General features: G+C 46.2%; 1 protein-coding gene across 2 annotated transcripts; it reads right to left on the bottom strand.

The window, feature by feature from the left end:
* Positions 1 to 1844: 1844 nt before the first annotated feature.
* On the bottom strand, positions 1845 to 25865 carry LOC106740117 (butyrophilin subfamily 1 member A1-like). Of its 2 annotated transcripts, XR_009455662.1 has the most exons (10): positions 24923 to 25423; positions 20882 to 21033; positions 18509 to 18844; positions 13438 to 13719; positions 10779 to 10883; positions 9526 to 9546; positions 6332 to 6358; positions 5808 to 5840; positions 4615 to 4805; positions 2869 to 2953 (listed from the first exon to the last, which is right to left on the bottom strand). XR_009455662.1 is itself a non-coding variant. In XM_059715018.1 (9 exons), the coding sequence occupies exons 2-9, from the start codon at positions 20976 to 20978 to the stop codon at positions 2355 to 2357; spliced, it is 1500 nt and encodes a 499-aa protein (XP_059571001.1). In that variant the 5' UTR covers positions 20979 to 21033; positions 24923 to 25865; the 3' UTR covers positions 1845 to 2354. The 2 variants fall into 2 exon arrangements, 1 of the variants encoding a protein (XP_059571001.1); XM_059715018.1 differs by lacking the exon at positions 4615 to 4805 and having other exon boundaries at positions 1845 to 2953; positions 24923 to 25865.
* Positions 25866 to 27094: the final 1229 nt, after the last annotated feature.

The following is a 27094-nucleotide window of genomic DNA, read 5'->3' as shown; positions in this document are numbered from 1 at the left end:
GGCAGACATGACACTGATATTTCTTGTTATCATACTCCCTGTAAGGAGAGTAGGCAGGAGCTTTATTTCACATTTTCTTGATTTTACAACATAGATTCATAGATGTTAGGGTCGGAAGGGACCTCAATAGATCATCGAGTCCGACCCCCTGCATAGGCAGGAAAGAGTGCTGGGTCTAGATGACCCCAGCTAGATGCTCATCTAACCTCCTCTTGAAGACCCCCAGGGTAGGGGAGAGCACCACCTCCCTTGGGAGCCCGTTCCAGACCTTGGCCACTCGAACTGTGAAGAAGTTCTTCCTAATGTCCAGTCTAAATCTGCTCTCTGCTAGCTTGTGGCCATTATTTCTTGTAACCCCCAGGGGCGCCTTGGTGAATAAAACCTCACCAATTCCCTTCTGTGCCCCCATGATGAACTTATAGGCAGTCACAAGGTCGCCTCTCAACCTTCTCTTACGGAGGCTGAAAAGGTCCAGGTGCCCCAGTCTCTCCTCATAGGGCTTGGCCTGCAAGCCCTTAACCATACGAGTTGCCCTTCTCTGGACCCTCTCCAGGTTATCCACATCCCTCTTGAAGTGCAGCGCCCAAAATTGCACGCAGTACTCCAACTGCGGTCTGACCAGCGCCCAATAGAGGGGGAGTATCACCTCCTTGGATCTGCTCGTCATGCATCTGCTGATGCACGATAAAGTGCCATTAGCTTTTCTGATGGCTTCGTCACACTGCTGGCTCATGTTCATCTTGGAGTCCACTAGGACTCCAAGATCCCTTTCCACTTCCATGTCACCCAGCAGGTCATTCCCAAGGCAGTAGGTGTGCTGGACATTTTTCCTCCCTAGGTGCAGCACTTTGCATTTCTCCTTGTTGAATTGCATTCTGTTGTTTTCTGCCCATTTGCCCAATCTGTCCAGGTCTGCTTGTAGTTGTTCCCTGCCCTCTGGCATGCCCACTTCTCCCCACAGTTTTGTGTCATCCACAAACTTGGACAGAGTACACTTCACTCCCTCGTCCAAGTCGCTAATGAAGACATTGAAGAGTATCAGTCCAAGGACCGAGCCCTGTGGGACCCCATTGCCCACACCCTTCCAGGTCGAAACCGACCCATCCACTACAACTCTCTGGGTGCGACCCTCCAGCCAACTCGCCACCCACCGGACCATGTAGACATCCAAGTCACAGCCTCTTATCTTGTTCACCAGTGTGGTGTGGGATACCGTATTGAAGGCTTTCCTGAAGTCTAAGTATATGACATCAACCCCTACTCCTGCGTTCAGGCGTTTTGTAACCTGGTCATAAAAAGAGACTAGGTTAGTCAGGCATGATCTACCTGCTATGAACCCGTGCTGGTTTCCCCTCAGCATAATTTTTTCCTGCTGGGCTCTCACAAATGTGAGCCTTGATAATTTTTTCAAAGACTTTGCCAAGGATGGAGGTGAGACTGACTGGCCTATAGTTGCCCGGGTCGTCCTTCCTCCCCTTCTTGAAAATAGGGACCACATTGGCCCTTTTCCAGTCCTCCAGGACCTGGCCCATGCGCCACGAGTGTTCGAATATTCCCACCAGTGGCTGCGCAATGAACATCTGAACTTCAGGTTTTTAAATTAGCAGGAAGGGCAAACTGATAACTGGTCCAATGGGATTTGGCTGCAGCCATGGAAAAGATTTATGTGTGTCTGGCTCATGGGCAACACAAGAAGTGATGTTACACAACACAAGTGATGCTACAGTCCCACCAGACTGACATGCCAACTTGCCAGGGAAGGCAATGAGGAATCAAAGTTAATGAGAACTCAGATCTCTTAAAGAAACTTGCTCACTGCACAACATTTATGACAAGGAAATGAGATGTGAAATAAATCAATCAATCACCAATCAAAAGACACTTTGATATGTATCAGCAACAGCTTTATTGACTGCAATCGTGAGTGCGGTTAATCACTTTGGAGTGACTGTTCAATAATCAGAATGAGGGGAAAGGGCCAAAATTTGCACAAATCACTTTAAAACCAGTGGCATCGGATCCACTTCTCAGGACCGGAGGCTTTGGACAAGGAGCGCTGCAATGAACACCAGGGCCAGGTTCAACTGCATTTCCCAACACAACCAGCCCTGAGTTTTGGTCCCTCCTTTTTCTCGCCCTCCCCTGACCCCCCGCAGCTGCACCCATGGGTGCCAGACCCCACAGGCCCCCGAGGGCCCCTCGGTCATGCAGGACATAACACACAGGCAGAGACGACCGTCCAGCTCAGCCACGTCCTGCTCGCCGTGGTCGGGGGATGAAGAAACCCAGCCTGCGCATCCAGGACCACGGACACAGCACAGCTGATCGTCTGCAGCGAGAGGAGTCCTCCAGGGTCACAGACACGAGCACGACTGAGGCCGGAGGGGACAACGAGCAGGTCCTGTCTTGCACGTTCCCTTTCCCTCTCGCTGGCGCCATCTGAGCTTGATTTCACCGACCTCCACCAGGAACCAGGGCCGAATCCTGCCCCCCGCGAACCAGGCCGGCGGGAAGGTGAAGATCGGGGCCCCGGTGTCAGCATCGAGAAATGACACCCGCCCCAATGTGCAGTCCAGATACACCCCCACCCTGCTGGGCGCCCGGTGCAGGGACAGGGGGGTGCAATGAGGGGCAGTGAGAGCCTCGTACTTTCTCCAGCAGCACTGCACAGCCCAGACCCCCTCCTCGGGGCTAAAGCTGATCCCTCCCTTCCTCCTCACAGACTCTCTGGCCACCCCCACGGCCCACCACCTCCCCTCCCCGACCTCCACCTCCATCTCCCACCAGTGTCTCCCGGAGGTGAATCCCTCACGGCCCAGCACACAGCACCACGTGTCAAATCTCTCAGGATTGTTGGGCAGGCGCTGCCTCGTGTATCTCCATTGCACAACTTTCCCATCCTCAGACAGGTCGAGGTAGGGATGAGCTGTGTCTGGATCCAGAGTCACGTCCTCTGCGGGGAAAGGAGATAACAGGAGCGTGAGGAGCAGTGCTCAGCCCGAGGACAGGCTGTGATCAAGGCAGGGTCAGCTTTGGCCGCAGCTGGAGGTGAAGCCGGGATTGACCCGAGCAGGAGGTGAGACATTCCTACTCCAGCAAGACACAGCGAAAGAAATATAAAATTTGGAGCAGAACAGTCCATGTCAGAAAGATGTGTTGTGTCCTAGGCTTCAAGTGCAGGTCCAATTTCCAAACTTTTCAGAGTTTACCCAAAAGGACCAGCCTAAGACATAGCAGATGGGAGGGAGTGAAATATATACACTAATAAGAAGGGTTTAAGGCAAAAATGGAGAGAAAATGTGTGGGGAAGTGAGAGTGAAGAAACCATAAGTGACTAATGTAATTAATTAATTAATTAATTAATTAATTGAAGGTAATTGTGTTAAAAGCCAGGAATTTACTTGGTGTCATAATAAATAGAGTTGGAGTATTGTTGGAGCACTGCCGGCCCATGAGATAAGGATGTTTTGTGGTATATCTTATTGGTTTGACTCTATATTTGGAAGAGCTCTTGGATAAACTTTTGGGCAGTAAGTGCCTGTCCTCTAATTAATGAGGAAAGATGAAAGATTTTATCGTGATGGTTGGATGGAAAAGGAAAGCAACCCCAAAACTACTGAAATTATAGGAGCTTGCCTCCTCTTCCAACTCACGGTAAGAGATCCCCTTATGGAAGGGTCTGCTCCATGTGTCTGGGCCTGTAGCAAGTATGATCTAGAGGAGCAGTCCCCAAACAGTCTCTACAAGTCAGTGGCTCTTTCAAGAACGGCTGTGTCCCCAGCCAAGAGCAATGGAAATAAAAGGAGAGTCACATCCCCTCATGGACAGGGTGGATGACTGTGAGAGTGAAAAGCTGGATTCTTCCTCTCCCTCATCACCACTCATTGTGATGACAAGCAAACTTTGGGGAGGAAAAAGCAAGAGGAAAGAAGTGAAAGCTACAGGAGAGTGAACAGACACACAAATGAAGAGATCACAAAAAGGAAGAGAGAGCAGCACTGGGTAGGGGGAGACAGCAGAGGAAGGAAGTAGAGATAGACATAGGGCAGAGGAACCAAAAACTAGCAGTTTAGACAACGTTGTCTTGGTGTATGAATGTGCAAACAGGAGCTCACACAACTCCTCCACTCAGCCACCCTGGCCAACTCCAGTCCCTTCCAATGCCCCTTTGTCCAGGTCTGTTCAGCAGGCAGCTTCCTGCTCTGTCCTCCAACTTTCTGGTCAGCCTCAAGTACGTTTTTTTGTTGATCCACCCAAAAATATTTTGATCCTGGCCCCGCAATACTCAGACCTCCCAGTCTTTGCCCTGTCTTGTTTTCTCATTGACTGTCTTTCTCCCTGGTACCTTTATTATTGTGCATATTTTATTTCTCCTTTCTCACCCTGCTTTGTTGCTTGAAATACCCATACTTTTCTTGCTCGCTCCTTGATTTCATCTTAATTTCTATTTTCCCCATTTTCTGATTTCTGTATTTGTAGGGCTGTTCTTTCAGACAAAATGTTCACTTTGCCCCTTTTCCACAGATCATGACTTTGTGCTGCCTTTACTATAACAGAGGCAAAAAGGGAGGTAGGAACAGCAGCAACTAGTGATTGAGGTAGAGAAGGCCTAACCTGGGATAGTGGCTGGGTCACTTTGCTGGCTGTGTAGTCAAACATGGCAGGGAATTTGGGGAAGGGGGAGATCAGGAGGAAGGACCTCTCAGAAATCTCTGCAGGAGGCAGGCAGAGAAGGGTCTGGAGGAGGAGGTGCAGTCCCATGCAGATCCATTACTGTGTCATGGGCATCTGTGTCGCTGCAGGACCTGATGTGAGGCAGAGAGGGACAGGGAACACATCACCTGTTGTCCCACATCAGGCAGGAGACCAAATGTGGGATAATGGGCAATGTGTGTCATTCAGTAAAGCAGATCAGTTTCTAATGTGATCCCTTTCAATTTGGCAATGTCTCTTGCTAGGCTTAGACTAGGTTAAATACATCTTAATTAATTTAAAACAGCCTATTAACGTGGTTTTAAAACATTCTGGAACTGATTAATTATGCTAATAGAAAATGAAGAGTTGTTTTGAACCAGTTCACTGTACTTTGGTTAAGCAGACACCAAATGGTCTGTGACATGGGTCTGGTCAGTTCTCCAGACATCCCACATTGCATTGCTCCTCCCATCTGCTCCCCACTGCCCACTGCTGGAACGGGCTACTGTGGTATATGGCCAGAATAATATTGTCCCCCTCTTTTTTCGTCTCCTTCACTGATTGGCACTGTTCAACCCACCCACTGTTAGAACCACTGCACTTCAACGCTTAAAGGGTAACCATGTTACCTTGAATGCTAGGGCAGTGTACATGTGGGCACCTCTGACAAACAACAATTTTCAACCAGCCCCCAATCTGTGACATTCTGGAACTGTCCAATTGTTACGTGTTTCCACACTCAGTAAGAACACAAGAACATAAATCTGCCTTACTGAGTCAGACCAATGATACATGTAGTCCAGTATCCTATCTCCGAAGGAGAACAAAGTCAGTGCTATAGGAGGAGAGTGTTAAACCCTAGATATATCTAGAATGATCTTTTCCTTATTCCCATATTCATTTCCCTCCCTGCCATCCACCAGTATGGGTGTAGAAATGTTGGAGGACACATCTCCATTCTATCTGATCAGCAACTATTAATACATATATTAATCTAAAGTAACAATTAATACATATATTGATCTCAATAGTGTTAATGTATTGAAGGATCTAAATTAATAGGTTCCCAGCGCTGGAGAGACTTGGCAATTGATACACTCTGAACATTGTACCTTTTTCCAAAGGCGGTGCAGTGTGTCCCAGCCCTAAAAGCAATCACAGAATCAGACATGAGAACTCATTAGCAGAGATGATTACCTGCAATGTCACATTGGGACAAAACAGATCTAAAACTTCAGTGTGCCATAATTAATAGCCAAGACACAGACTCTGTGACAGGTTTTCTGTCAGAGGACCACACACATATCACATGTTGCACATGCTCAGATGACACAGGTATAGTTACATGTCCAGGCTGTCAAGGGAAATAGTATTTCTACCTCTGCAAAAGAGGAATTGGCACTTACATTATTAAAACCTGCCATTTACACTAACAAAGGGAAACAGAAAGTGTGCGTTGGGTTCTTTAAGGTTTCTTCAAAAAAATCTGGCCATAGGAGATTTTGAGTTCTTTGACCTTAATAAAAAGCACTTCTTCCCAGAAACTATTACTGAGCCTAAGAATTGAACAGGAAAGGAAAAAAAGGGAATTGAAATAACAGGAAGAGACCACTGATTCAATATAAACTTTCATTACCTGGACAGATCACAGCTCTTTTCCACCCTGAAACAAAGAGAAATAGAGGTGAGCATTTATCTGAACAAATGCAGCTGTAAAAGGATCCTTGGATGAGGAGCATCTGGCCCAAGCAAAAGCCAGGAACGACCAGAGTGATGCAGGACACAAATGGGGCAACTAGACTAACAGGGACACTGTCCTTTTATGTCAATAAATCCATACAGACCTCTTCCATCAAAGTGATGTCAGATCTCTAAGTCACTCTCTAAATTGCGGTGACCAAGGAGTAGGGCTGTGCGAAATGGAAGTGCTCCGTTTCGACCAGCGTTTGGACATTTCGACAGAACAGTATTTTGTTTTGACTTTTCTTTCAAATTGAAACGGCTGTTCTGTTCCTTTCTGTTGAAATGTTTTGCTGTTTCGACCCTGTTTTGACGTTTCACCCATAGGATATAATGGGGAAGGTCGACAGGCTCTAACTGTGTCATTTCTGGCCTGATTTCAATGAAACTTGCAGGTAGCCCCTTCTGAGGGAATGAAGTGTGCCAAGATTTAAGAAGATAGATGCCGAGGATTCAGAAAAACTGCACCCCAAAATCTTCAGAGCAAAACTCACGTCATGTGCATGTGTTAAACTGCAGCGGGGTCAAAACTAAAGGAATGGTAGCCCCTGCTGAGTCAACAAAGCCTGACACGTTTCAAGGAGGTGGATGCAGAGAGTTCAAGGAAACTGTACCCCAAAATCCTGAAAGTAAAACTCAAGAGACATGTGTGTGTTAAGTCACAGTGGGGTCAAAACTGCAGGGATGGTAGCCCCTGCTGAGGCCACAACGCCTGCCAGGTGTCACTGAGATGGGTGCAGGGGGAGTCTGGGGCCCTGCACCTCTGGCTGCTGTCAGGCAAAAATTGTGTAAAGGGTGCTTGTGCAACTGTGTCTGTCGTGGGGCACGGGGCGGGGGGGGAGAAGGGTGGGGGGGCGGGAAACCACTGCAGGCCTGGCTGCTAGCCCCTGCTGTGGCCGCAAAGCCTGCCAGCTGTCGAGGAGATGGGTGCAGGGGGGCTCTGGGGCCCTGCACTCCTACCTGATGACAGGCAAAACTCATGACATGGGTGCTTGTGCAACTGCTGCCTCTCATCAGGCAGCAGGACTGAAGATCCCCCATCACTTGTCACCAAGCCCTGGGGATAATAATTGGCCACAGTATGAACATGAGCTGGCAGTGCGATGCTGTAGCCAGCAGGGCCAACAATATGTTGGCATGCATCAATTACTGCCAGACCAGAAGTGTACATCTAGGGCTCGGTGAACAACTGTTCACCAGGGCACCCTTGGGGAAAACTAGGAGTAATGGTCATAAACTCCCAGAAGATGGTTTCAGGCTCAACATGAGGAAAAACTACTTCACAACTGGGGTGTCCAGACTGTGACCATTACTCCTTGTTTTTCCCAAGGGTGCCCTGGGGAACAGTTGTTCACTGAGCCCTAGATGTACACTTCTGGTGTAGCGGTAAGCCACTACCAAGTCCCCTCTCAGCCTTCTCTTTTTCAGGCTGAAGAGTCCCAGGCCCTCAGCCTTTCCGTGTATGGCTTGCCGTGCAAGTCTCTGATCATACAGGTAGCCCTTCTCTGGACTCTCTCAAGCTTTACCATGTCCTTGTTAAGGTGCAGAGCACAGAACTGGATGCAGTAATCCAGCTGTGGTCTCACCATGCTGAGAAGAGCTGAGTAGAGAAGGAGAATCACTTCTTGGCAATGTTTTTGCTGAAGATGCATCAATTGATGCATGCCAACATATTGTTGGCCCTGATGGCTACAGCATCGCACTGCCGGCTCATGTTCATACTGTGGTCAGATATTACCCTCAGGTCTTGGTGACAAGTGATGGGGGATCTTCAGTCCTGCTGCCTGATGAGAGGCAGCAGTTGCACAAGCACCCATGTCACGAGGTTTGTCTCTGAGCCCCAGACTCCCCCTGCACCGATCTCAGTGCAGCTGGAGGCTTCGTGGACTCATCAGGAGCTAGCAGGCCTGCAGCTTTCACCCTGCTGTGCCTTAAAACACATAGTCACCCATGTCACGAGTTTTGCTTGTCCACAGCATGAGGTGTAGTTCCCACTGAACCTATCTCCTTCACACTTGGCAGGCTTCATGGCCTCAGCAGGGGCTAGCAGGTCTGCAGTTTTGACCCCACTGTGGCTTAACATGTACATGTGACATGAGTTTTGCTTTCAAGATTTGAGGTGCACCTACCTCCTTGATACTTGGCAAGCTTTGTTGCCTCAGCAGAGGCTAGCACCTCTGCAGTTTTGGCCCCGCTGTGCCTTAACACATACACGTGACAAAAGTTTGGCTCTCAAGATTTACGAGTGCAGTTTCTCTGAATCCCCTCCACCTATCTTCTTGAAGCTTGGCACACTATATGCCCTCAGAAGTGGCTACCATTTCCGCAAGTTTTATCCAAATCTGGCCAGAAATGACAAAGGTATAGGCTGTTGCATCATTCCCCATTATAGCCTATGGGCAAAATGTCAAAACCTTTCGACTTGCCTTGTTTTGTTTCGAGGCTGTTTTGATCATATCTGTTTCATTTCAATTTTGCTGTTTCAACCTTGAAACAGGTGGAAACAGCATCGAGACAAAACTGATGGCCAAATTTCACACAGCCCTACCAGGGAGCCTTAGTATCCAAAGACACCACTGACTTGGACCTGCTATACCATTTCCTGGGGGTGGACCTGCCTCCAGAGAGACTCTCGTTATTGCCATATAGGGTGGATTGCCATTAGTCATTCTCTCTAACCTGGCTGAGAAGTTTCTAATAGGTACAGAATAAAGATGCCTATCTTCTCTATGGCTTGGGGTACCTTGTATACATGAGACACTTGTTGAAGTACCTTCAATGATTCCCACCCACATTGTGATGCCACCTTAAGCTTTGGTTCAAAGTAATTAACGGCTGTTTCTCCAATTACATTCATGTTCCAATTTCACTCCATGAACTGCTGCAACAGCGGCAGTGCTCTGGACTAATAACGAAGAGAAAGGCCAGAAAGGAGCGCCTGAGGGCTCTGAGCAAAGCACTCATGACCAAGGGCATCTTAGTGTTGCTGCCAGTTTTTGCTTTCCAGCATAGAAAGTATGAATCTAACAGCTAGCTCTAGCTACATCGAATACCTTGGAAAAAGCTGTGTTGGACAGAGAAAAAACTTACCAAGTTCTTGTTGAAGGTTTCCTGGATTGAAAAAAAAAGATATATTGATTAAGTTCTTCACTACAAGTTCATAAGTTTAAGCCTGGCACTTTTTGTTCTGTGTGACAACCTCTCTGTGGTGCTTATCCAAATACCGCCAGTAGTATCCAGGGTCCAGTTGCTGACAACTGTCTCTCTTTTCTGCCTAGCCTCATTGGTGTGCATGGGCAAGAGAAATGGGAAACTCTTTTGTGCTTACTTAATCTGTGCTAACTTTCTTTTATCTGCTTTTTAATTTGAAGAATTTGAATATATGGGACCAGGTGAATCAAGTCTGTGTGCATGTTCACTGCCTTCTAAAATCATGAACTTTCTAAGAGATTTGAAGCTGTAAGAGAAAAGTGGGTCAAAGGTTGCTGAGGTGTCCTGTACGGTAGCATGACTGGTATCACAGCCAAGGTGGATGAAGCCTGTGCTCAATTGCTCCAGGGTACGAGGGGCAAGCTCCAGGTAGGAGTTGTGTCAGGGGATGGTATTGTACTCTTCCATGTAGCTGTGTAGGGAAATGTTTTGGTGATACATAAATCCCTCTAGTGGTTTCAGGATGGGATCTAGTACCCACTTGTCTCTAAACAAGGGGCATCTCTGGAGTGCCAGTAGGTCAGCTAAACACCTGTATGTGCTAGAGTGTAAAGACTTGAGATGCTTGAGTTTTCTCAAGGTCTAGAAAAGCTAATTTGCTTCTGAAACCAAAAGAAAGCAGTGGAAAAGTAGCTCCCACCTAGCCCAGTAGTGCTGAGCAGCTGTTTACTTACATAGATTACTAGGGGCATGACATTAAATATTCTGCCGTGTTTGACTAACCATGTGAGTGTAGAGATGTGTGTCAAAAGGCATATACCTATTTCAAGGACATAAAGTTAACAGAAGTTTTAATAGAATAACAGCTCCACTTTTTCTTAATGGTACGTACAGACATGTGGGGAAGTTAGGGGGCAGTTGGAGTTAAAAATGGCCACTGGATCAGATGGGAGGGGTATGTGTCCACTGGGGGCTGTGGGGAGTAGGTTTTTTTTAGCTCCTGATTCCCCGCAACCCGCAGACAAGCAACACCCCCTGCCAATTGCACATTGCTGTGCTGGAGGTTTGGTGTGTGGCACAGTGCCTACCTGCCTCCCTTTGGTTGGCTGCAGTATAATCTTATTCATACACTCTTTGGTTTATTCAAATAAAATTATTCACTAACTATACTATGTATCTCCCCCTGTATTTACCTTTTATTTTGAAGAGATATACATTCAGGATTGTGAAACTTAACACAACCACGAGGAGTACGCTCAGCGCCACCATCCAGGGATTCACCCTGGGAAAAAAGAGAGCTGAAAAACAAGATGCCCAGGGCTTGCTTTAGTTTGTTATTGGTGAAAAAATATCAAATGTATTTATTCCAAGGCCATCCATTAATAGTTCCTCTCGGGAATTGCCTGAGATATGAATGACAGCAGCAACTCCTAGAGTTGCAAAAAATCAGAAATATGCTTTAATAACCACCAAACTGACTTTCCATAGTGATTTATAATGAATAAACTGGAAACATGTTATCTCATCTTTACATGGTTAAGTGGAAATGATTTAGCCATATAACTACAATTTTTGGCAATTATGCCGTGTTAGAATAGTTTTTCCATCTGTAATGGAAGAGGATCAATCTTTATGTGAACCTGCTAGAAACAAAATCCAGAAATACTTTAAATCCTCCTCCATGTTCTCCATCATCAAAAAACTGGTAGCTGTAAGTCTTTTTTTTTTTCTGAATAAAGCTTTGGGATCTATGTGGAATTACATACATGCTCCAATATCTTCACAGCCATAAAATGGGGTACTGAGCATGCTCAGAAGGAAGGTCTAGGGCAAGCACTATTATATATCTAACCAGTGCATAAAAGCCAAAAAGATCACACTTACAGAACTATATGCTAAGGAGTCCTGCATTCAGAAAAGCCAGGGTCGGAGCCAAATGGGGGGAAGGGATGTGTGGGTTCGGACCTGAAGTGGGGAGGAGGGGCAAAGTGAGGTCAGACCTGAGCTGGGGTAAGGGAGCTGAAGCAGATGTGAACGGTGTGGGGGAGAGGGGTGGGGTAGGACCCTCAGTGGGGGAGAGGGATGGGGGGAGCAGGGTTGGACAGAACCGGGGGTCGTTGGGGGTCAGACCAAAACTAGGGGGAGGGAGCAGAGTTGGAGCAGAAGTGGGGGGAAGAGGGCTCAGACCCAAAGCAGGTAGAAGTGGGAACGGACCTGAAAGTGGGGTTTGGGGGCTGGGTTTTGATCCGTACCAGGGGGGCGGATCACACCTGAAGCAGGGGAAGTGGGGAGCAAGTTCAGACCTGAAGTGGTGGGGACTGGGGTGCTGGGATCAGACCTGAACTGGGGGGAGCAGTGTCAGACTTGAAGTGGGGTGGAAGGGTGGAGCACGGTCAGACCCAAAGGGAGGGGAGGGGGTAGGGCTGGACATGAAGTGCAGGGGGAGGGGTAGGAAACAGGGTCGGACCTGGACCGACTGGGGGGTGAGCGCAAAGCAGGGGGGACGGGGTTGGATCCAAAATGGGGAGGAGAAGGGGTGGGGTCAGACCTGAACTGTGGGGGGTGGGGTAGGACCCTCAGTGTGGGGGAGGGAAGGGGAGTGGCGTTAGACCCAAACCGGGGTCAAAGTGGGCAGCGTGGTACTACGCAAAGCAGGGTGGGCAGTGTCAGATCCAAACCAGGGGTTTAGGGGTGGCGGGGGCAGAACCAAAGCAGGGCGGAATAGGACCCAAACAGGCGGAGTGGGGGAAGCGGGGCCATACCCAAACTGTGGGGAGGGGGGCACTGGGTTGGATCTGAATGGGGGGTGGCGTAGGAGCCTTAGTGGAGGGGAGGGGAGGAGGGAGAGGGTTCGGACAAGAACCAGTAGGAAGGTGGGGCGGGGGGGGGGGGGGCAAAAGGCAAGTGAGGTCGGACCCGAACCATAGAGTCAAGGTGAGAGCCAAAGCAGCAGGAAGGGTGAAGAGGCAGGATTGGACCCAAAGCAGGGGGGGAGGGAAGAGGGGATCAGGGTCAAACCCAAACAGGGGGGTGGGGGCATGCAGAGTCAGAACCAAAGGTGGGTGGGAAACAGGGTCAGACCCAAAGTGGGGCAGGGAAAGCTGGTTCATACCCAAAAGGGGAAGTAGCGGGGCCAGGGTTGGACTCGTACTGTAGGGGGTGGCGTTGCACCTGAAGTGGGGTAGGTGGGGATTGGGTCTGGACCTGAAGCAGGAGGGGGGTTGAGGGGAGGGTTGGGTCAGACCTGAATGGGGCGGGGGCTGAAGGTCTGTGTTCCTGACCCTATGATGAGAGTCTAAGAGCTATGGGAGTCTTCAGCCTGGAAATGCACAGGCTCAGGGGTGATCTGGTGGCCACCTATAAGTTTCTCAGGGGCGCTCAGCAGGATCGGTGGGAATCACCAGAGTGCCCCAAGGGATGACAAGGTCAAACGGTCACAAACTCCTCCATGACCATTTCAGGCAGGACATAAGGAAGAACTTCTTTACTGTCCGAGCCCCCAGGTTTGGAATAGACTGGTGCTGGAGGTGGTTCAAGCACCTACTTTAAACACCTTCAAGAGACAATTGGACGTTTATCTTGCTGGGATCCTATGATCCCTGGTGACTTCCTGCCCCTGGGGCAGGGGGCTGGACTCGATGATAGTTTGAATGACTGTGTCTGCCAGTTTCCTTAAGGTAAAATTTCAGATGTTAGAGTGAGATAAAATCCAGATTCAGAAAAACTGCAAACACACAGTTCAACAGATTTCTATTATGACCCTGTGGAAATGCTAGCCATGTTTGTGTTTGCTTCCTGTTTCACTTGGTTTCCAGCGGAGGCGGTTCACTGGAGGGTTTAATGGAAACTGACCTGATATATGAATTGCTGATTCCTTCTCTCGGTCGAGGAGGCTGTTCCTGATCCAACAGGACAAGTTCTGGTTTGAATGTCCGTTTATGACAACAGAAATTTCTGTTTCAAACAGGCCATTCACCTTTGGGGACTTTATTTCAGAAAGCGATGGAATATGATGCCCCTGGGAATTTCTCCACAGCACCTGGGGCTCTGGGTACCACTCAGCAGATCGACACGTCACGCGGATCCCTCCCTTCTGGTAATCCTCCACAGAGATGATAGGATTAGAGCCTAAAGCTAGAAAAGTAAGAAATTATATTTCTTAAACCTGTGAGTCAATTTAGCAAAAGTCCCAAAAGCCTGTTTCTGAGTAACCACAGAATGAACCTTTGCAGACATGATATCGAGCAAAGGAAAGAAAGCAAATGAAGCTGAAGCAGATCAGATTAAACAGAGCAGAAGGGTTTAAAGCAGGTAATCCAAATATATTATTATATATATTATCCGGTTCCAGGACAGAGTCCTGGAACTGGTACTGTTCAATATCTTCATTAGTGGAAGCACTCTGTCCATGCTTGCAGATGACACCAAACTATGGGGTGAGGTACACAAACTAGAGGTCAGGGAGCAAATCCAGGTGGGTTTGGACAGGCTGGGGAAGTGGGCAGAACAGAATAGGATGCAGTTTAACAAAGACAAGTGCCATGTGTTGCACCTAGGGAGGAAGAATCATCAACACCCCGATAGCCTGGGAGGTGCCATTCTCGGTAGCACAGCAGTGGAAAGGGATTTCAGAGTCATAGTCAACTCCAAAATGAATGAGTCACCAACACAATGAAGCAATAAGTAACAGGGCTGTGCAAAATTTCCCCAGCTGTTTCGTTTTGACACGATTTCAACTCATTTTGAGGTTGAAACAGCAAAATCGAAAGGAAACGAAGGGCTTCAAAACAGCCTTGAAACGAAATAAGGCTACTCAAAAAATGTTGAAAGTCAAAATGTTTCAACCACCGCGCTTCATCCCTGGTGCAAGATCAGTCAGGGGATAGGAAGTCAGCCCAGCTGGGCTGAGTCCCTGTCCCCATCCGAGCTAGCGAAACATGGAAACAAAGTCAAAACAGTAAGGCTGTTGGAACAGCTGTTTCAAATTGAACTGAAATTTGATATGAAATGCTGTTCCGTCGAAACCTTGAAACGGAATGGTGCCATTTTGCCCAGCCCTAAGAAGTAAAGCTAACCACACTAACCCACAGTTTTGGGTGTCTAGGGCTCACACCAAGGCTAAAGTCCTTGACTTCAGAAGGGCCAACTTCAATGAGCTTAGGAGACTAGTGGGGGAGGCACTGAGGGCCCAGAAGGTAGAGGAGCTGGAAGCCTACAAGGGATGGTCGTACCTTAAGGGGACAATTCTCCAGGCCCAAAGGGTAACAGTCCCTGAGAGAAGCAAGGTGGGTAAGAGTGCTCAGGAACCCCCTTGGCTCAGCAAGGGCATTCAGCAATGCCTGAGGACTAAAAGGGGGATTACAACCAGTGGAAGGGAGGAGCTATCACCAAGGAGGAGTACTCCTCCTCTGCCCAGGAGTGTAGGAGGGCTCTTAGGAAGGCCAAGGCAGAGATGGCACTCAGGCTAGCGTCCAGGATTAAGGACAACAAAAAGTCCTTTTTCAAGTACATTGGGAGCAAGAAGAGGGCACCAGGCAATGTAGGGCCCCTGCAAGACACAAATGGTAATCTGGTGGCCACACCAGACAAGAAAGCTGATATTTTTAACAGTTTCTTTGCCTCTGTTTTCCTGAACAGGGACCGGGATATCCCACCTACCAGAGGTAGGGACAATCTTGGGGATAGCTCTGTCAGGCCTTCAGTCAGTGCAGATGTAGTTTGGGATCTTCTGGAAGGGCTAGACATTTTTAAACCTGCAGGTCCAGATGCCCTTCTCCAAAGGGTGTTGAGGGAGCTGGCGGGGGTCATCGGGGAGCCCTTGGCCCGGCTGTATGAGAATTCGTGGTCATCTGGCCAGGTGCCGGGGGATTGGAAACTGGCTAATGTGGTCACTATTTACAGGGGAGGAAGGAGGACCCATGTAATTATATGCCTGTAAGCCTCACCTTGGTGCTCAGGAAGCTCTTGGAGAGGATCATCAAGGAGCACATCTGTGGGGGGGCCTGCAGAGGAGATCATGCTCTGGGGCAATCAGCATGGGTTCATCAAATGCAGGACCTGCCAGACCAACCTGATTGTCTTTTACAACCAAGTAACTAAATCCTTGGATGATGGTGTCGCTGTGGACATAGTCTTTCTAGACATTAAGAAGGCCTTTGACACCTTCTCTCACCCCATCCTCATCAATAAATTAAGTGACTGTGGCATTAATGCCTGCACAGTTGGATGGTTACAAAATTGGCTGATGGGGCGCACCCAGAGGGTAGTGGTGGACAGGTTGTACTCAACCTGGTGAGATGTGAGCAGTGCGGTACCCCAGGGCTTGGTCCATGGGCCCGTACTGTTTAACATCTTCATCAGCGACTTGGACGAGGGGGTGGAAAGCACACTGTCCAAGTTTGCTGATGACACTAAGATGTGGGACGAGGTGGACACACTTGAAGGGAGAGAGAGGCTGCAACTAGATTTAGACAGACTACGAAAGTGGGCAGACGAGAATAGGATGGGGTTCAACGTAGACAAATGTAGGGTGCTGCACCTTGGGGGAAGGAATCCACAGCACACATACAGGCTGGGGAGCTCCCTTCTTGAAAGCACAGAGGTGGAAAGGGATCTCGGAGTCATTATTGACTCCAAGATGAACATGAGTCGCCAATGCCAGACCGCAGCCAGCAAGGCCAGCCATACCTTGTCATGCATCCAAAGGTGCATCTCAAGCCGGTCCAGAGAGGTGATACTCCCCCTCTACGTGACTTTGGTCAGGCCGCAGTTGGAGTACTGCTTCCAATACTGGGCGCCGCAGTTCAAAAGGGATATGGCCAGCCTGGAGAGGGTTCAGAGGAGGGCCACCCACTTGGTGAGAGGGCAGCAGGACAGGTCCTACGAGGAGAGACTGAAGGACCTGAACCTGCTCAGCCTCAGCAAGAGCAGGCTGAGGGGGGACCTGGTGGTTGCCTACAAACTCATCAGGGGGGACCAACAGCAAATAGGCAGAGCTCTTTTCTCCCCAGCACCACCTGGGGTGACAAGGAACAATGGTAATAAGGTGATGGAGAATAGGTTTAGGTTGGAGATCAGAACGCAATATTTTACAGTTAGGGTGGCCAAAATCTGGAACCAACTTCCCAAGGAAGTGGTCCTCACCCCTACCTTGGGCAAACTCAAGAGGAGGTTGGACGATCACCTGTCTGGGGTCTTGTGAACCCAGCATTCATTCCTGACTGTGGCAGGGGGTCAGGCTAGATGATCTGTTCAGGTCCCTCCTGACCCTAGCTACTATGAAACTATGAAACACTCTTTCTTGCATAAGTAGGTGCATCACAAACAGGTCTAGGTAGGTGATACGTCCCCTCTTTGTAGCATTAGTAAGGCTGCAGCTGGAGTACTGCATGCAGTTTTGGGCACCACACTTCAGGAGGGATTTAGATAACCTGGAAAGGGTTCAGAGGATAGCCACCCATATGCTTAAAGGCCTACAGGAAAAACCCTTTGAGGATCAGTTGAGGGACCTGAATCTCTTCACCCTCTGCAAGAGAAGGCTGAGAGGTGATCTTGTGGCCATCTACAAACTCATCAGGAGGGAGCAGCAGGAAATAGGGGATACAATATTTTCCAGGATGGCCATCAGGGTAACTAGAAACAATGGCCACAAATTGCAGGAGAGCAAATTTAGGTTAGATATCAGGAAAAAATTAATCACAGTGAGGGTTGCCAAAATATGGAATACGTTTCCAAGAGAGGTGGTGCTATCCCCTTTCTTGGAGGTATTTAAGAGGAGATTGGACAAACACCTGCAGGGGTCATCTGACCCCAGCACTCTTTCCTGCCCAGGGCAAGGGGTCAGACTCAATGATCTGATAGGTCCTTTCTGACACTACACTCTGTGATATCTATGAAATACTACTGCTTTATCTTACAGTAATGATTAATGTAACTAAATGTATTCAATATTGTTTTATAATAGATATTTGTGTTCAAGCCTCCTAGATGTGAAAACAAAGCAGCCTCATCAGTGAAAACTCTCAATTAGGTGAAAGGAAGGGGATAAGAAATCCTGCCTTCCCAGAAGTGTACATTTCATAGGAACGTCAATCCCAACCAATTGACATCATCCAAGTTCACAACAGAACTGGTTCAGTTCAGCTTCAGAAGTTTCCATGAGACAATGACATTTGAACAAAGGCAATCAGAGAACAGTTAGTAGATTATTAGAAAAAGCCATCTATAAAGATAGGGTAAAGGCTGGAGGGAAAAGGAGTAGGGGTCCCCTCCCATGACTGAGTGGTGGTAATTAAGGGAATTGTAGGTGTATGTTAATTCCATGTCTAAACTTGCAAAAGAGGTCCAGATCATGGGCTAAAATCTTCTCTCTCTACAGGGCAAATGATTACCAGGTTTTGCTAAGAAGGGCTGGTTGTAGAAACTTATCTTGGGAATTGACTGACTACAGACTGACAGGATTCATATTAAATTGAAAAAGAAGCAAACTAGGCCTGTAACTGAGGTTTGGGATTTCAAAAGAGAAAGGTTTATCTTAGGAGAACTTCTGGGCTTTTACAACCTAGGAAAACAGAGGCAGAGAGGGATACTTTTGCTATCTGCAACTATATTGGGGAGTAAATATGATGAACAAAAAAGCACTATTTAAGCTAAAAGACAATGTTGGTCCAAGAAAAAATGGATATAACTTGGATGTGAAATTAGAAGGTCCTAAGCACTGAGAAATCAAGAGCAAAGAAAAAACTAACTGCTTTTGAGATGTTGCTTTAAATTATTAAAATACTGAAATGTGAAAATGGCTGGATAAAATTGAAATACAGTGTCTAATAGTAAAAAGATTCATACATAGTCTTCATGAAGTTGGCATATTTTGAAAGAGAAAAAACCTGAAAACCATGCAGACAAACTGACACAAGCCACTGACCTGCTACCTTCAGTTCTATTACAGCTTCTTTATAAGTAATATCATCTTCAACAAGGCAGATGTATAGCCCTTCATCTGAAGGCCCAATATTGAGAATCCTCAAGGAAACATTTCCAGCTGTGATGCCATCTTTCCAAAACGCTGTCCTTCTCTTGTATTGTGGCATCTGTTGTCCAAACTGATCTCTCCCATCACGGTACAGATGAACATAATTTGTAGACCCAGGTCGGAACCACCTCACGTCCATGTTCTCAGCGCTCATGCTGGGGGACAGGCGGCATGGCAATACGATCTCTTCCCCCACAATGGCAGTGATTGTCTGATCAGGTCCAACAACTGTAAAAAGATGTACCAAAAACACCCTGAAGTAAACTAAGAAGTAAATAGAGAAATCCAAGATACTCAACATGAGATGGATAACCACCTGGCAGAGTTTTAGCCTGGACTGGTAAAGTGACAAATAACTGAAAGCACAGGCTTAAAATAGTTGCCTGAGCAACTTGAACTGCAGCTGAGTGCCGAACATAAGATATTCAGTCTCTGTGAAATGATAGAAAATCCTGAATTAATATAACATATGTATTTTCATCATAGAAATGTCAACTTGTTTAATTGGATATTTTCTGAACATTGTATCTCATAAAAAACTTTAGTGCCTTGATGATTGAATGCAGGGGTTTAGGTTGTAGCCGTGTTGGTCTAAGGATATAGGCAGACAAGGTTCCTTGGGTGAACTTGATATCTTTTATTAGACCAACCTAAATGGTTGGAGAATAGTTATTAAGCAAGCTTTCGGGTTCAAAAACCCTTCGTCAGGCTAAGGAAGCTGCAGTGGTTGGTGTGTGCTCTTCCTGGATAGGATGAGAAGTAAAGAAGCCAGGGGCTGGGCTGGGCAGTCAGTTGCCAGGCAGATTGTAATGTATCAAATATCCAATGTCTATGTTTAGTCCATGATCTCTAGTATCCAGGAGGTTGACGAAATGGAGCTCATAGGCTCGTCTCTGGGATGTGTTGTGTAAATTTCCCTTGAGGATCAGGACTGAGAGCTTGGAGAGAGAGTGGCCCTCCTGTGAGAAATGTGCCCCCCACTGGTAATTGGGTGTTTCTGTCTTTGATGGATTTCCGGTGTGCGTTCATTCTGGTGCGCAGTTGTTGTCTGGTCTCTCCTACATACCTTCCATCAGGGCATTTGGTGCATTGGATGAGGTATATTACATTCCTGGAGGTGCAGCTGTAAGATCCTGGGATGCTGCTGGCTCTGTTGTGGGGTGTAGTAATAGTGGGGGTGGTGGAGATGTGGGGGCAGGTTTTGCATCTCTTGTCCTGGCACGGTCTGGATCCTTTTGGTGTGTTCTGGGCTTGAGGAAGTTTACTTCTGGTGATGAGGTTGGCGAGGTTCGGCGCTTGTCTGAAGGCTAGGATGGGTGGCTCTGGGAAGATCTTTTTAAGAATAGGGTCTTTTTCTAATATGGGTTGCAATTTTTTGAGGATTTTCCATACAGGTTCAAGGGAGGGGTGAATGGCCCCACAGCATCCCAGGATCTTACAAATCCATCAAAGACAGAAACACCCAATTACCGGTGGGGGCACATTTCTCACAGGAGGGCCACTCTCTCTCCAATCTCTCAGTCCTGATCCTCAAGGGAAATTTACACAACACATCCCAGAGATGAGCCTATGAGCTCCATTTCATCAACCTCCTGGATACTAGAGATCATGGACTAAACATAGACATTGGATTTTTGATACATTATAACCTGCCTGGCAACTGACTCCCCAGCCCAGCCCAGCCCCTGGCTTCTTTACTTCTCATCCCATCCCGGCAGAGCACACACCAACTGCTGCAGCTTCCTTAGCCTGTCGAAGGGTTTTTGAACCCGAAAGCTTGCTTAATAACTATTCTCCAACCATTTAGGTTGGTCTAATAAAAGATCTCAAATTCACCCAAGGAAACTTGTCTTGATGATTGAATCACATTTTGTGATTAGATACAAATATCATATCATTGAAATGTGGTAAAAGAGGATTTCTCCCCTCACTAATGGTTTTGAAATGCCAGTGGATTGACGAGAAGGAGGATGTGAGGATACTGTGTGAACGAGGAACATAGGAGCACACAGAAATATGGAAATATGATTGGGTGATAGATAAAGAGCTATTCTTCTGTATGCTTGGGGAAAAAGAGGAAAACTTTTTTATTTTAGATGTAGCTATTGTTTCTTCTCACACAATGATGCTGATGCAGTCTGGAACTTCTCACAAATTCTTTTCCATTTTCAAGAAAAGACTGCAATTGGTGCAATGTGTTAACAGAAAACTAAATAAACCTTTCAGCAGCAGGAGACCACATGTTAATTTGGAGCAGATACCTACCTGATTCCACCTTGCAAGTATGAAAAGTAATGAAGAATGCGAGAAAACCAGGCAGCGATGTGGAGACTCTGGAGATTTGGCACAACGAGGAAGACATCTTCTTCACTGAAACTTCAGCCAAAAGCACAAGGGGAAGGCAGAAAAGTATTCACCTGGAGAACACACAGCGCTGGTTACCACCTTTGTGCACTGGATGAGATAGCAGGAGGACAGCACGTACAAGTATACAAGGGGAGCACTCTTGGGTTGAATAAACTTATGAAAGTTCAGAATTAAAACAGCCGCTGAATTCCAGGATTATCCCTGATATCTCCCTCCCTCTTTTCCCCTCAATGAAAAACCATGTGTTGAGTCAGGTGACGATCAAGAGTTTTCATTACATTTTAGACCATCTTAAATGAATGAGATCTAGAATCATAATACTGTGAGCTGGTAAAAAGGAAACACGGGGTCCAGATACAGTTACATGCCAATATAGCTGTTCAAGGCAACATCAGATTTGCCCTCTTCAAGCTCTTCAGAGTACTGCGTCAATGGCTGTGGCAAACGTGGGAAGTGTTGGTCAGTACTGCATAATGAGCTGAATGCTCTGCAGTGTGGAGATGGTGTTTTGCAATGTCTTAGAGTTTCAAACACTTTCACAATCCTTCACTATTTCCAACAGGCCAAGCAGCCTAAAGGAGTTTCACTTACAGACAACGATGCAATTATGCCAGGGGCCTAGTGTTAGACAGTCTCGTGGCATAACTGATGGAAAACAAAGACTCATCAGAAAAAGCTGCTGAGATATTTGGTTACTGAGCTTGGCCATGGAAAGGGAAGTTGTGGTTTTGACAAAATGGAATGAGTGGAAATTAATATAGAATAAGAATATAAATTCAAAGTGTTCCTGATCATTTCCTCTGTGGATATTCTTACTTCACAGTAAGTGTTTTGACATGTAGAGTTAATTGGGAATGGCTATTCTGGAATTACTCCCCCTGGACAGAAGACCTACACTGAGTGTTTTAACTTCCAGTCAATCAAAAGAGAAACCCATTTGACTTGGCTGTGACATATATGTTTGAGAAGGCTTTCCACTGCTGTGTAAAACTGGGCACAGGCGCCTGCTAGGTGTCCATTCAATCCTGCACAGCAATACAGACATCAACTGTTCTTGCCTTTGTGATGCCATACACATTTTTATGGTGGTACAAAGCAAAAGCAAATAGACAGCCATACTCTATGTCATACTGCAATGTGTTTGCTAAAAAAGGTAGCAGTAATTTGTGCTGCTTTATTGTGGTGGACATCTATTTTCTTTATGGCAGGGAAGCACAGGCAGCCTGGAGCTTCCCACACTCTCCAGCCACCTCAGGCAGGAGGTCTTTGGGTTTCGGGTCTCAGCCTTGTGTGCCTCGGGATTTTCCACGAAGGATCAGGCCCCTCAACCTCAGGAGTGCCTGCATGGCTTTCCCTGCTTCCAGGATCTCTGGGGTGTGACTCTGGAAGCTGGGAAAGTTAAGGATTCCCGCTTCTTGATACGTGCCCGTGGCAATCTCTATTTTAATACTGTTCTCAGGTTGTCTCAAAATGACATTTCACAGTTTTTATAGGAGTTACGAAACAACCATACGTAGGACAAAATCCTGTTTTGCCGCATAGACAAGTAAGTGGCACACAAGTGTCTCTTTTATGAATATGAATCTAAATGTCATTCAACTTCACTTTTTGCCATTATAAAATCACAATTATAATAATACTTAAATCCACTATATGACAACTCTGAATATAGATAAACTGTAGGTAAATTCAGTTGCCAGGTAGATGTAGTTAGATGCAGTTAGATTAATAAACCAGGCAGATTGAGTTGCCACCATCTCCACACGCGGGTGCTATCACTACAGCTATGTCTTCACAGCTGTGGTCATGACAGCTCCCAAGTGTAGACAAATAATTGGTGAAAGTCAGCTGAAGCCCAAAGCAGTGTTTCTTCAGACTAACCAAGTAGCAGAGTAACCTGCACACTGATGTGGCTACACTATTCCCCTACTCAAGCTAACTTCATAGTTTCATAGCTAGGGTCAGGAGGGACCTGAACACATCATCTAGCCTGACCCCCTGCCACAGTCAGGAATGAATGCTGGGTTCACAAGACCCCAGACAGGTGATCGTCCAACCTCCTCTTGAATTTGCCCAAGGTAGGGGCGAGGACCACTTCCCTGGGAAGTTATTTACAGGTAGACCGGGTATCTTCATGCTCTACTACAAACTATGGTGTAGACACGCCTTGAGTCGTTTCACATTTCAAGTGAGTCTGGGAAACAATCATTGCATCAGGCTCTTGAATTTTGAGCAGCATTGTCCTGTGCTGTGCAGGAACTGCCTTCGTTTAGCTGGAGATATTATAATACCTAGGGGCAGGTCTGGATCTTTATCCCCGCACATAAAGGGGCAACCCACAGAGCTGCCTGCCCTCTGCCCAAGCCCTGCACAAACTGCTGTGGGTTCAGTGAGAGAAGCTGGGGGAGAGACGCCTCCCACGTGGACCTGCTAACACCAAGTCTTCAAAAAAGCATGAGTCAGGGCCCCAGACCTGATAGGACTTGCCTAAAAATAATGGGGTGTAAAATTAATTTTGAATTCTGTCACCTGAGACCTTCATTAATCCTGGGATCATATTATCGAGAGTATGAAAGAATATGAATATAATTTTCTCTGATATAATAGGGATGAGAAATTTCTTTAAAAAACAAAAACACCAGAAAAATTTGGAGCAGTAAATATTATTTAATAGCAGGAATCAAGGAGCTTAGGCTTTAAGAAAAGCATTATCTATTTCTACATTAGTGACGTAGCAGTGGAAGTGAACAGCATTACAATACAGATTCATAGATGGCAATTAAAACAATTTTAAAATTGTTTAAAGTATTCCTGCAATTACCCCTCTAATTTTGTCATGTAATGATGTCAAACAAGATCTTGTTTCAAATAGTTTCAAAGTGAAAAATATGCATTGCCGGGAATCTATAGATTTTCACTGTTTACTCTCTATTGATTCTTAAAGGAGAAAAAAAAAAAGAAAAAACCCTTAGGAACATTTTTGTTTCATTTTGTTTTAATTTCCATTTAATTTGTGACAACACAAAAATATGTGTTGTGAATTGCTTTCTAAAACAATTGGAAAAAAGGTCATAAAAATTAAAATAAAGAAAAGTCCATTATGTTGAAAAGCTTTCATGAAAAATTGTTAAAAAATTTTACTCTCCCCGAAGACACTCCAATAAAACTTTCTGTCCTGTATTAAAAACTGTGAAGAATAGTATAATTCACCACTTGTAACATGCTTATTTCACTAATACGTCATCAAATCTTCCCTGACTCTATATCATAATTATCCCTGCAGGCCAGTGCTCCACATCTACTACACGGACATTTGTTAAGTCAATGGAAAATTACAGTATCTTTGGAAATATTGGTCCCAATTCAGCATATATGTATTTCCATACTTATTAATATTTAATTACATGCTAAATTCCCACTGATTCCAGACTTAATAAAACATACAAATTTCCTATTAGATTAATTCTGGAAATACTATTCTCCTGCTTCTTTCAAAGAAAAATATTAAAATAACTGTACAATCAGAGCATGAAAAAAGCAGAAAGAAAAGGTCAAAAGAAATAATGAAAAAATAAAATGATACAAGTTGAGATCAGAATATTCTTTTATTTCCTGGACCCCAAATAGAAGAGGTTCTCTTTTACAAAAGTGTGTCTTAACTTAGAGCAAGATTTGTTTGTTTTCTTCTGTTTCGTTTAGGTGGTTTGTGGGGGATTTTGGGGGTTTTTTGAGGTTTTTGTTTTGTTTTTGCTGATGTCTGTAAAGTATTTTTAATGAAATTATTTGTGAATATACAAATAATTTAGTTTTTGCCTAAATAATAAAAAAAATGTTGAAGGATCATCTAATCTCTGTATTATTACATAATCTAAAAATGGAGCATTTTAGAGGGTATAAAAGGTCTCCTGAATATTTCTCGATCAAGTGAAGGTCCCCTACCTGGCTGATCCTGCTGAGCAGTGCTGTGCTGTGTTCTGCCCCCGAAACATGACTTCGGTTTTCTCAAGGTAAAAGAAGCTTTTCAGAATATCAGATAACAAGATCCATATCTAATTCCCACAGTTAATGAGCTATAGTGTTTAAATGTAGCTTTTCTGTCCAGTTTTTAAAATTTCAAACTTCTATATGCGTTTTCATCTTGCAGCATTTGTTAACTTGGGAAGTGAAAGGAAGAGCAGGTTCCTGGGCAGGGCGCAGCCAGCTGCACATGCTCAGTCCTGAGCACTTACATGTACAGAAAGTGCTGTGAGAGTGGTGGGGACTTTTAGATTCCTCCAAAAAAGTCCGGACCTAAGAGCTTTTGAGTCCTTTGATGTTAGTAAAAAGCATTTCCTGCCACTAACTCTTAGTGAGCCTAAGAACTTGTCTGGAAAGGAAAAAGGGAACAGAAGTCCTAGGAAAAGAGAGCATTCACCATTGATTCAATGTAGTGCCGATATACATACTCAGGCAGGAGCACCACAGTGATGCCTCCCCAGCAAATGAGGCTTGGGAAGCATCACAATTTCACAAGCCTCATTTGCTGGGGAGGCATCGCATAGTTCAGCATCACAGCCCTCAGGACTCTGCAGGGTTGCTCCCCTTCTGCTATATACTAACGTTACATTTCCTATTGTCACACAATACATTACATTACACAATGCATACACTACGGTATGAACTTTCATTACCTGGATAGATCACAGCTCTTCTCCACAGAAAGAAAGAGAAATCGGGGTGAGAACGTATCTGAGCAAATGCAGCTGTAAAGGACACCTGGATGAGGAGCATCTGGCTCAAGCAAAAGCCAGGAAAGACCAGAGTGATGCTGGACACAAATGGGGCAACATGTGGAAGGACTCGCTGGGACACTGTCCTTCCATAGTGTTAAATCCATACAGACCTCATCCATTAAAGTTATGCCAAATCTCTAAGCATAGGCAAAGCAAGAAAAATTCATCTGGGGGGTCCGAGTGTGCATGTGTAACCCTGTCCAGCCCCCCTGGAAAGTTTGCAGGTGAAGGGCCAGGGGAGGAGGGTGGGGAAGAGCCACTGCAGGGGAGTGCATTCCCCTGCTTGCTCCCCCATGCAATGCCACGTCCCTGAAAGAGCAGCTGGGATCTGATTGCCCCATGATCCGGCTTGGCCGGGGCCCTATACACAGTGTAAAATATTAAGTTTCACAACTAATCGCCATTATAAACTAGCTGCAGGGTTTATCCTCAGCCATTCCTTCCAGGATTAAACAGTCCTTTTTTTTCCTTCCAAACTGATATATGAGATTTCCTCTTGCAGTGTTCCCTGGCTGGAAAGTGAAGGGATCGCATACAGAAAGATGGAGCAATTTCAAATCCAATCAAGTGGGAATAGAGTCCGCTCTTAAAGAAACAGCCACACTTCCAATAAAATGCAAGTAGGGGCACCTAGGAAGATAGGCCTAGAAGGGCCTCAAAGGCCATCCAGTTTAGTCCACTCTTCCATTAAAAAGTCGTTTTTAACGTTTTTCACACTGGCCTGAAACAGACCTCCTTCCTCCTGCTGCCTTCTAGAGGTAGGAAGTGAGGATCCTTGTAGGAAAGTATGAGTGACAGTCCCTGAGGACATCTTTTTTAGATGTTGCAATTGCACCTTGCTGTGCTGGAGTACAGCTGGAAGAGACCTCCAGAGGTCATCTAGTCCAATCTCCTGCCTGAGTTGGGTTTGCCTCTATCCAGACAGCCCAGCCCAGCCCAGCCCAGCCCAGCCCAGCCCAGTTCTGTGCTCTCCTCTCAGGCAAGTGTCAGACTGAGACAAATGCTTCACCAGGTGAAGGACACCCAGGGCTCTGCTCAACATAAGACTCATAAGAGCTTTTGTGCTGTAGTTCACCACTGGCTGGAAAAGTTCTTGCTTGCTAAATCCCACCACAGATACAATGTCCATTTCTGCCAATAAAGCCTCCTCTCCACTCACAGTGCTGGGCTGTCTATACCTTAGCATTTGTTGTGCCTTCATATTGTCTTGCTCTTTCTGCTTTTCCTTGCTGTTCACTCTTCCCACACTGAGGTTGATAGCTAGGCCTTGCATCCATTCTGGCTGCAGAGTGCGGATTTGGTGACAGACCGTAACCGGCTCAGAGACAGCGTGCCCTCT

Source organism: Alligator mississippiensis, chromosome 11 (assembly GCF_030867095.1).
Source record: "Alligator mississippiensis isolate rAllMis1 chromosome 11, rAllMis1, whole genome shotgun sequence".
Lineage (NCBI taxonomy): Eukaryota > Metazoa > Chordata > Crocodylia > Alligatoridae > Alligator > Alligator mississippiensis.
This window is presented reverse-complemented; position numbering and strand designations above follow the sequence as displayed.

Bases quoted from the DNA above. Each gene is read 5' to 3' on its own strand.
- LOC106740117 (XM_059715018.1), bottom strand. From the start codon at position 20,978: ATGTCTTCCTCGTTGTGCCAAATCTCCAGAGTCTCCACATCGCTGCCT. The intron at 6,359-9,525 runs GTAAGTTTTTTC...TCTTTGTTTCAG, and splicing joins AAACCTTCAACAAGAACTTG to GGTGGAAAAGAGCTGTGATC. The intron at 2,954-5,807 runs GTACAATGTTCA...CTTTCCCCGCAG, and splicing joins TGCACCGCCTTTGGAAAAAG to AGGACGTGACTCTGGATCCA.